The 10,307-nt window shown below is 70.6% G+C and overlaps 1 protein-coding gene across 1 annotated transcript; it reads left to right on the top strand.

Moving 5' to 3' along the window:
• The first annotated feature begins 2,866 nt into the window (after positions 1-2,866).
• On the top strand, positions 2,867-4,961 carry SOCS3 (suppressor of cytokine signaling 3). Its single transcript, XM_036412362.2, has 2 exons — positions 2,867-3,063; positions 3,580-4,961. Exon 2 carries the CDS (start codon positions 3,669-3,671, stop codon positions 4,305-4,307), a length of 639 nt encoding a protein of 212 aa, XP_036268255.1. The 5' UTR covers positions 2,867-3,063; positions 3,580-3,668; the 3' UTR covers positions 4,308-4,961.
• The last annotated feature ends 5,346 nt before the right edge of the window (positions 4,962-10,307 follow it).

Raw genomic sequence — 10,307 nt, 5'->3', positions numbered from 1 at the left:
GACAAAGCGGAGCCGTGACCACACACTCGCTGAGAGGCCGAGACACCCCAAAGGCAACGGGAACCCCTGGAGTGACCCGGCAGCCAGAAGCAAGGTGACAGCTGTGGGCGGACGCCCGTCGGAGGCGGCGGCTCTGCAGAGGCCACAGGCCACACCGCCTGGCACCCAGCCGCCCTCTCTCCTCCGGGCTCCGGGCTGTGGAAATGTGGCTGCCGTGCATGGAGTGCTCATCCATGCAAGACACTCTTCTAAGCACGTCTTTCCTTTCCTTTCCTTTCCTCCTAAGCATTGTGGGTGCATCGTTCATTTTGTCCCCACACTGCTGGATGGGGTAGGCACTGCCATGGGCCCATTTCACCAGCAAGGAGAGCCGGGCACACCTGATGGAGTAAGTTGCCCCGTCAGGGTCCTGGGTGGCCCGTCGGGGTCCTGGGCGCGCCTGCTGCCCTCCTCACTGCTCTCCCATCAGCCCCGCACCTGGCCCCGCTGAGCTCCTAGCAGCCATGCAGTCCTTGCCAATGGGTCTCCCTGGAGCCTGGGCCCCCACTGCTATCCTTAGTGCCCCGAGTCCCTCCCACCAGACTGGCATTCCCGGAGCTCCAGGCTGTTTCTCTCTATCGCGCCTCCTCCTTCCGCTCCCCAAATAAACCACAACCGTCTCACAGCGTCCTAATCACCCGCCTTCCCCAGGGCACTCAGCACTGGGGTAGCGGGGGGGGGGGGGGGGGGGAATCCCACGCCTCGCACCTCGCCTCTCACAGCAGGATTCACCCCGCACGCCGCCTGTCTTCCCAGCACTGCGGCTGGCCCGGGGCTGCGGGAGGCTGAGTGGACCTGCCGGGTGTCAGGCCTCGTAATTCACATAGCACTTTCTCATCCATTAGCTCAGGGCTATTCCCTGCGAGTCCTCCTCGCCCCGGGAGGCCCCGCACAGGAGCGATGCCCACGGCACAGCCTCACAGGAATCCACGGCGGAGGAGACGGGACTCCTGGCTCCAGGGACACGGAGAGTCTGTCCCACCAGCCCGCGCGCAGCGTGAGGGCAAAGACTGGGTCTCATTCGTCTTCCTCGTCCAGTGCCCAGCGCCACGCCTGCTGCACAGACCCCCTCCCGTTGCGCTCCGCCAGCCCGGAGGGAGGGGGCTGGACGGATGGCTCCCATGCCCGGTGCTCTGACCATGTGGGTCTGTCATCTCAGACGTCTGATGGGAAACGGTTACTTTCCTCCTTGGCGTAAAGCAGAGCCTCAGAGAGCCTCTGGCTGTCCTGCCCCTATCCCATAGCCCCCAGCACGTGTGGGGGCACAGGGGATGGCACAGTGGCAAAGGCTGTGGGGTCCCAGCGGCTCCCCCAGAAGCAAAAGGGCCTGGTCCCCGTCCCAGACTCCCGGGCTGCCTCTCCGTCCTGTCCGGCTCCTTCTCTGCAGATGTGGCCCAGGGGAGAGGGCAGGACCCAGAGACCACAGCCCGGGGGGGGTGTGTGGGGTGCTGGCAGTGCTGCCTGCTGGTGATCAGGGGTCTCCAGGCCCACTGCCTGCTTGGGGACAGATTGCAAAGCCTTCCATCCTCATGCAGTGGGCATGATGCCCATGCTACCCACAGCCATGCCTCCCACAGCCATGCCAGTGGGACCATGCGCATGTTCACCTCAATGGCACCAGGTCTCCCTACCCCCCTCTCCACACCCCCCAGAGATCAGAGGCCCTACTCAGAGGTGGGGGCACGGTCCAGGCTGTGCTGGGCCAGGCTTTCTGAACCGTCGCCCCTGCCGGGCTTTTATGTCCAGGTCTGATTCCGGACGGTGCTGCCAATTGCCCTGGTGTGTGTGTGGCATGGGGGGGTTGGGGGAGGGGCTGAGGTCCCCTCGCCAGCTCCTGGGCCAGCCCCCCGCGGTCGCCATTCCAGGCTTTGGGGGAGCAGCGCCCAAATCCACTCCGCCTCCGAGAGCCCAGGGCGCCCTCTAGCGGACGCGGGTGCAGCCCTCGCTCGCCCTGGGGCCCGTCCCGGCGGAGAGCGCCCCGCCCGCCCCGCCCCGCGCAGCCCGGGGCCGGGGCGCGGGCTGTCCCTCTGCCCCGGTGGTGGAGGCGGCACCTCGGCGGCGTCCGCAGAGGAACCGGCCATGAACCTGGGCCGGGGCCGGCGGCGGCCACGCAGCTGCGTCCCCTCCGACCCTGGGCTCGGGCTTCGCCCCGGGGACGTGCCCACAGGTGGCCACCGCGCGCCCCTCCGACTCCCGGATCCCGCCTCGGTCTCGCGGCCCCACGTCAGGGCGTCCCCGGCTCCCTCCCTGCGGCCCCTGGAGACCCAGTTCCGCGCCTTCGGGGGCCTCGATCGGGACCGCGGGGGGACCCGGGGCGGGGGGCGAGGGGGCGTCCCCGCGGGTCCGAGAAGGGCCGGGCGCCGGGGCCTCCCAGCCTCCTGGAACTGCCCGCGCTCCCGCCTCCGCCAGAAACCAGGCTTCTTCGAAGGGAGGAGGGAGGGAGGAGGGAGGAGGGAGAGGCAGGGAGGAGGGAGAGGGAGGGGAAAGTGTGAATGAGAAGTCGGGGCGGAGCGCGGGGAGGGGCCGCTGCCAGGAACGCGCCGCCGGGGCTGGCGCCGCGCCCGCGGCCGCTCGCGTCGCGCTTTGTCTCCGCGTCTGTGCGGCCCGCGGCCGGCCCGCCCCCCGCGCTCCCTCCGCCTCCCGCCGCGATAGTGACTAAACATTACAAGAAGGCCGGCCGCGCAGTTCCAGGAACCGGGGGGCGGGGCCGGCGCCGCTATATACTCCCCGCGGGGCCGCCGCCGCGGCTCCCACTCCGCCCCGCGCCGCCGCCGCCGCCACCGGCCCGCACGCGCCCGCCCGCCGCCCGCAGCCCGCGGCCCCCGCCGCTCCGGCCCGACCCGCCCGGGAGCCCGGAGGACGCCCCGGCGGAACGCGGGACGCACGAGGGCGGCTCCGTTGTGGACTTGGCCGCCGCCGCCAACATCTGGGCGCAGCGCGGGCCCCGCCGGCCGCCGCCTCCCCTGCGGGACCGTAGGCGGCTGAGCGCCCAGGCCGAGGCCGCAGACTCCGGTGCGGGACCAGGTAGGCAGCGGGGCGCGCGGGGCGGGCGGCCGCGGCCGGTGCCGGAGGTCCCCGGCGTCCCCGCCTCTCCAGGGCCTTCCCGGCAGGGCGGGGAGGGGACGGGCGGAGGGGATCGGAGATCCCGGTTCCCGGGACGCCGGGCCGGGCCCGCGGGCTCCGCGCGCCCTCCCCCCGGCACCCTCTCCCCGCGAAGCCTCGGGTTTCTCCCTCGGTCCCGGGCGCCCGGAGCCGGCGGACTGCGCGGCGCCCGGAGCGTCCCGGGCCCTTTCCTGCTCCCCGTCCGGCCGCGCGCCCGACACCAACTTCCGCGCCGAGTGCAACTCGGGGGCCGCCCGGGCGCCGGCGGGACGGGGCCGGGCGGGGGCCCGGGGTCGGAGCGGGGCCCGGGGCGAGGACCCCCATCGGGGCAGCGGGCACCCGGCCGCTCGGGGGCGGGGCGGGGCCGCGGGAGGGCAGGCTGGGGCGGGCCGGGCGCCGGAGTTCCGGGCACTCACGCGGCGCCTCCTCCCCCCGCAGCCCCCCGGGATGCAGTAGCGGCCGCTGTCCGGAGGCCGCCGAGCCGCCGCCGCCGCCGCCGCCGCGCGCCCACGCTGGCTCCGTGCGCCATGGTCACCCACAGCAAGTGTCCCGCCGCCGCCGGGATGAGCCGCCCGCTGGACGCCAGCCTGCGCCTCAAGACCTTCAGCTCCAAGAGCGAGTACCAGCTGGTGGTGAACGCCGTGCGCAAGCTGCAGGAGAGCGGCTTCTACTGGAGCGCCGTGACGGGCGGCGAGGCCAACCTGCTGCTCAGCGCCGAGCCCGCCGGCACCTTCCTCATCCGCGACAGCTCGGACCGCCGCCACTTCTTCACGCTCAGCGTCAAGACGCCGTCGGGCACCAAGAACCTGCGCATCCAGTGCGAGGGCGGCAGCTTCTCGCTGCAGAGCGACCCGCGCAGCACGCAGCCCGTGCCCCGCTTCGACTGCGTGCTCAAGCTGGTGCACCACTACATGCCCCCGCCGCCCGGGGGCGCCGCCTGCCCGCCGCCGCCCGCCCCCGGGCCCCCCGCCCGCAGGGCCTACTACATCTACTCCGGCGGCGAGAAGATCCCGCTGGTGCTGAGCCGGCCGCTCTCCTCCAACGTGGCCACCCTCCAGCATCTCTGTCGGAAGACGGTCAACGGCCACTTGGACTCCTACGAGAAGGTCACCCAGCTGCCCGGCCCCATCAGGGAGTTCCTGGACCAGTACGACGCCCCGCTTTAAGGAGCCTGAAAGGGGTAGGGGGCAGGCCGGGGGGCCCGGGGGCCCCGCTTCTCCGTGGCACATGGCACAAGCACAAGAATTCGGGGGAGAGAGTCCCGCCCGCCGCCCTGGGTGAGCCCGGGGCTGGGCCGGCCCCTCCCGCGGGCCCTCCCCCCCTGGGGCACGGGCCTGCGGGGCTGGAATGTGCGGGAGGGGAGGGGAGTGCCACCTGGGCGCCCCTCCCCCCGAGGGCCCGCCGGCCGAAGGGACCATTCAGCGACAGCGGATCGGATGTGGGGTCCTCTCCTCCCGGCTTCCCCCCCGGCCCCGGGCCCTGCCGCGTGTGCTGAACTCGTGAGGACTGCCGGGAACGTACACTTCCCAAAGGAACTTGTTTGCGCTTTGATTTGGTTATAAACGCGGCTTTAGTCCTGAGCGAGGCCCAGGCCTGGGGAAGGGTGGACCCGAGAGGGCACCTCCGCCCCAGGGCCACGGGCTGGCCAGAGGAATGGCCACTCCCCCCGCCCAGCCCAGGTGAGGAGCGTGGCTGCTCTGGAGAGAAGGCCCAGGGGTGGCCTGAGGGGCACCCTCTGCTCCCTCCCTCTTGGGACAGCCAGTGGGAAACACAGGTCCCAGAGCCTGCCGAGTGCTCAGGAGCCCAGGGCCTTCCCCCGTTTTAAGGGGGAAGTGGCATGCGGTGGGGAGGCCCCGCTCACACGATACCTCCCGGCACCTGGGGCTGCGGAGGATGGAGAAGGTGAGCCATCTCTGACCCCTGATCCGCCAGGGAAGGTGGAGGGTTCTACTCTGTGCCTCCTATGTCTGGCGCCGAGATTTTGCCTTAAACGCTCCCTGTCCCATGGACAGGGCCTGGCACACAAGCCACACACTCAGCCGGTCCAGGCCGAGGCCCAGGGGTTCTCAGAGGGCAGGCTGCCGGCCAGGGCCGGGCGGGAGGCGGGGCAGAGGTGTTCGGCCACCCCTTCCCGCCTTGCCTGTCACAGGTGCCTCCTGGGGCCTGGGCTCTGGCCCGAGCACAGCCACCAGGCTCCCCAGCCCCGGGCCCTCACAGCGCCCCCCCCACCTGGGGACGGCTGGGCGCTGCCCCCGGCGGGCGGCCGCTCCACATAGCACTGATGGGTGAAAACAGGAATGTAGCAGCGATGGAATTACCTGGAATCATTTTTTGGGGGGATGGGGGGAAGACTAACACAGTTTCCCATGTCGGGTGTTGGTCTGGATGGGGCAACTGTGTGCTGGGGTTTTCCTTTTTTTTCTTGTTATTTTGGTTTTCGTTTTGTTTTGCTTTTTTTGACGATGTTTACAACCTGCCTCACTCTGTCTTTTATAAAGATTCCCTCCGGCCCTCTCCCCACCCCCACCCAGGCCTTCACGGCTGTCAGGAGATGCTTGAACTCAACCAAATACCAATCCAAGTCAAACTTTGCACATATTTATATTTATATTCGAGAAGAAACATTTCAGTAATTTATAATAAAGAGCACTATTTTTTAATGAAAAACATGACTTGAGCCTTTCTCCCCGCCTCCCCTCCCTCCCCTTCTCTGCCTTGCTTTCTCTTTCACACACGCCCACACGCCATGCCCAGGGGAGGAGGGAGAGGGAGCACCGCCCTCCGCGGCCCTGCCCCCTCGCGGCTCGGGCTCCTCTTCGCGTCACTTACAAGCTGCGGCAGCCCCGACTGCACCGGGAGAGCAATTCCTGCCCTCTGATTCAGATCTGACCAGAATATGCAAAGCGGGTTCGGAGGAAGCGCTTCAAAGGGCTCGCAGGGAGCGAGCGGCGCTGTGGTCGAAGCTTTTAGAGGCTCCGAGCTATTAGAGGCACCCGCTCCTGGGCAGGGAGGTTTCCGAGAAAGCCAGCCGGGGGTCCTGGTGATGACCCCTGACCTCGGCGTAGCTGGGTCCACACGGGAGGCGGGGCTCCCCCCAGGGGCTCTGCTGCCCACCTTGCTCCTGGCAGCCCCAGCCTGAGCAGTGGATGGGGTCCCCGACCTGCCAGTCACCCCCACATTCCCAGGCACGGCTGTGTGTCCGTGGGAGCGGGGAGTGGACCGGTCACTTCTGATGCTCAGCAAATATTTGTGGACTCACTGAGGGCAGCCACTCGGGGTCACAGAGGTGAAGCAACCTGCCAAGGGCACACCATTCAGGGACGTGGGGAAGGCACAGGCGAGGACCCAGGACGCCCAGGCCTCTGGCTCCCAGCACCGAGAGCCCGGGGGGCCCGGGGGCAGGCCAGGTCTGTGCCACCCCCCGCCAGGACAGGTTCTGCAGAAAGCAAACAAGATCCTTCTCTCTGGCATTTCCTTCCCTGCTTCCTCCTCCCCCGAGCCCCCCGGACCCCCAGGCGGAGGGATGGCTGGCAGCCCCGAGCCAGGGGCCGATCCCCATCTTCGAGCCGAAAACAAAGGCAGGCCCCGCGGAGCTCGGCTCCAGGACCCGGCGTCCAAAGGCCCCGAGAGTAAACAGCACGTGTTTCTTTCCCGTTTCCTGACCTTTTGAGGAAAATAACCTGACGTGACCAGGCCGGCGTGACTGCGTCCGCTGAGCGGGCAGAGTGCGCAGGAACCACGCGAGAGACCCCGCCTCGGCGAGCGGGCCGCGGGCCAGATCCCGTCACCTTCCCAGGGCACCGGGTCAGGTGGGGGCACCCGGTGGGCCTGGCTCCCCAGCACCTCCCGGAGGAGGAGAGCCTGGGAAACTTCTGGCAGCTCTTCCCGCCCCGGGCTGCCCGTCAGCCACCATCTGCCTTCAGGGGACCTTGAACCTGGAGCACAGAAAGGCCCCCCGGCCCCCCCCCCCCCCCCCAGTGCAGAAGGCAGCTGTCAGCCACAGGACCCTAACAGAATGGAGTGGCCCGGCCCCTGGCTGAAGGGAGACCCTGACCCCTCCCCCTGGATGGCCTCTCCAGCCTCTTCCCATGTCCTCTCTGTCCCCTCCGTGTCCAGTCCACAGACGGGGCTCCCTCTGGTTCTGCTCACAAGGAAGCGGAGTCCCAGAGAAGGAAAGCAACTGGCTTCAGGCCACACAGCAAGCAGGTGGCCAGCAGAGCGAGAATTCCCACCCCCCACCATAGCCCCTGGGGGCTCCTCAAGCACGTCCCTCCTCCTCCTCCCCCTCTTCCTCCTCCCCCTCTTCTTCCTCCCCCTCCCTCTCCTCCCCCTCCTCCTCCTCCTCCTCTCCTGTGGCAAAGGACCCCAGGTTCTTTCAGGGGCAGACACCCCATCTCCAAAGGACTTCCTGGGGGGCTCTCTGCCCTGGCGCTGGAGAAGGGGTGCCGCCTGGTTCCGGGATTTCCTGAGTCGCATCCTGCAGGTACCACTGCCTCCGCAGGTACCACTGCCCCCGTGGCTTCAGGAAGAGCACAGCTGGGGTCCCCTGGCCCCATGGGGGAGCGCGCCCCGCCCCGCACTGGGCCCTGGCTGCTGGGACTGAGGTCCAGCCCAGAGGCCTGGCCTCTCTCCCCCCGCTGTTTGGGGCGGGCTCCCCAAGAGGGAGCGCCAGGGTGGGAACCGAAGGCCCGCTGGGGTTGGGGGGGGGGCGGGACGGAGGCCCCGCCGGGGAGCTGGGGGGGGGTGCCCGCTGGTCCGGGAGGAGGGTGTCGGGAGGGGGCGCCGCGGCGGCGGGCGAGGGAGGGAGGGGAGCCGGAGAGCCACGCCGGGTGGAAGCAGAGAAAGTCGGCAGGTGGGGGCCGCGTGCACGGAGTGGATGGCCCGGGAGCCCCGGGAAGCCGAGGCCGCCGGTGGGAAGAGCCGGGTCCGGGGCGCACCTTCCCGGGCCGCGCCGGGCCTCCCGGTGCCGGCGGGCGGGCGGGCGGGCGCGGCGCTCCCGGGCCGGTGCCGGGAAGAGGCGCTCCGCTTCCCGGACCCGCGGGAGCCCCGGCGGAGCCGCCGAGAGGCCCGCCCGCCGCCGCCGCCGCCGCCCAGCGCGCGTGCGCGGACAGGCCCCGCCCCGCGCGCCGCAGAGCGCGGTCGCCATGGCGACGGGATGACAGGCGCGGAGCTGTTTATTCTCAGCGCGGTGCCCGGAAGCCGCCGCGCTGCCCGCACCTCCCCGGCGGGGCCGTCGTGGGGGTCCTGACCCCTCCGAGGGGCGCTGCTCAGAAAGCACCGGCCTTCCCGGAGAGGGTCGGGGTTTCCGGTCCCAGGGGAGCCCAGGGCCCCTCCAGGCAGCAGAGGCCTCCCCACCCCACCCCCTCCATCCGGAGCTCCTGTTCCTGCAGCCCCCAGCCCCTGGCCCCAGCCCCCCTGCTGGCCCCCAGCCCCTGGCCCCCAGCCTCCTTCCTGGCCCCCAGCCCCTGGCCCCCAGCCCCCCTCCTGGCCCCCAGCCCCACTCCTGGCCCCCAGCCCCCCTCCTGGCCCCCAGCCCCCCTCCTGGCCCCCAGCCCCACTCCTGGCCCCCAGCCCCCCTCCTGGCCCCCAGCCCCCCTCCTGGCCCCCAGCCCCTGGCCCCCAGCCCCCCTCCTGGCCCCCAGCCCCCCTCCTGGCCCCCAGCCCCCCTCCTGGCCCCCAGCCCCTGGCCCCCAGCCCCCCTCCTGGCCCCCAGCCCCCCTCCTGGCCCCCAGCCCCTGGCCCCCAGCCCCCCCCCCGGCCCCCAGCCCCCCTCCTGGCCCCCAGCCCCCCCCCCGGCCCCCAGACCCCCTCCTGGCCCCCAGCCCCTGGCCCCCAGCCCCCCTCCTGGCCCTCAGCCCCCCCCCCCCATGTATTCACTCAGCAAATCTCTGTTGGCCTCATCCTGGGTGGCGGGGAACTGCTCGCGGAGCCAGACAAGGCCTTGCTCGCCCCGCTCGCCCCGCTCGCCCGAGTGAGTGGGAGTGAGTGGGAGTGAGTGGGAGTGAGTGGGAGTGAGTGGGAGTCCGTGGGAGTGAGTGGGAGTCCGTGGGAGTGAGTGGGAGTCCGTGGGAGTGAGTGGGAGTCCGTGGGAGCGAGTGGGAGTCCGTGGGAGTGAGTGGGAGTCCGTGGGAGTGAGTGGGAGTCCGTGGGAGTGAGTGGGAGTCCGTGGGAGCGGCAGACCCTAAATTGCAGTCAGCCCACCGCGGGGACCAGCCCACCCGCGGGGGCTGCTGCAGGGGCTGGAGGCGCCTCTTCCAGCCACACCGCCCGCGCGTGGCTCCTCCGCCTGGTGGTCTCGCCCTCGCTGGGATGACCGCTCGGCCGGTCTGCCCAGCGCTGTCCCAGTTCAGACCTGGAGTCCTGGGAACGAGCACCGCCTCCCCCGCCCCCCTCCGCCAGAGCCGTCCCGCCAGAGGGAGAACAGGCCTGAAACACAGCAGGTCTTCCAGGCGGTGGGGGGCGGTTAGAGAGCTGGGGGTCCCAGCTGAGAACCCTGGAATGGAGCGTGTTGGGGATCCCCTCGGCGGGTCCTGGAACCACAGAAACACCTGCCCCCCCCCCCAGGATCGCACCCCCGCTCTTTGGAAGCAGAGAACAGAGACCTGGGGACAGTCAGCCCGGGAAGCCCAATCCTCCAGGGCTGGGGGGGGGGGGGGTGTCCGGGGGACTCCTCTCCTCCTCCTGCACCTTGACTCAGCCCAGCTGGGAAGTGCGGGGAGGGAGGCGGCAAGCAAGCAGGGACACGTGCAGGCTTCCCTGGGGGGGGGGGGGGGGGGGCTCCCCTCCGGCGCAGAGCCCTCCCAGCTGTGCCTGCTGGGAACAGGCCAGGCCTTTGTGAAATGCTGGGTGAGCCTGGCCGCTGTCAGGAGGAGGCTGGGGGGGGGGGGGGGGGCTGTTCCCAGAAGCAGGGAGGACTCTGGACTTCCCACTCCTGAGCGCAGGCGGGCGGCCTTAAGCAACAGCGGGCGCGGCTGTGCGTGTGGTGGGGAGGCTGCGGCCTCTCCCCGCTCCTCTGAAAGGCAGCGGGCTCCCGGCTGAGCTGTGCTCCGCAGCCCTGAAGGCCACCCACAGGCCGGCTTCAGAGAGAGGCTGCGCTCCGGCCCGGGCTCCATGGGTGGGAGCTGGTCCTGTGCACCCAAAGGGGCCGCATTGGGCTCTGGGTCAGA

Source organism: Pipistrellus kuhlii, unplaced genomic scaffold, assembly GCF_014108245.1.
Source record: "Pipistrellus kuhlii isolate mPipKuh1 unplaced genomic scaffold, mPipKuh1.p scaffold_m20_p_44, whole genome shotgun sequence".
Classification (NCBI taxonomy): Eukaryota; Metazoa; Chordata; class Mammalia; order Chiroptera; family Vespertilionidae; genus Pipistrellus; species Pipistrellus kuhlii.
Note: the sequence above shows the minus strand (reverse complement) of the source record. Positions and strands in the feature narration are given on the sequence as shown.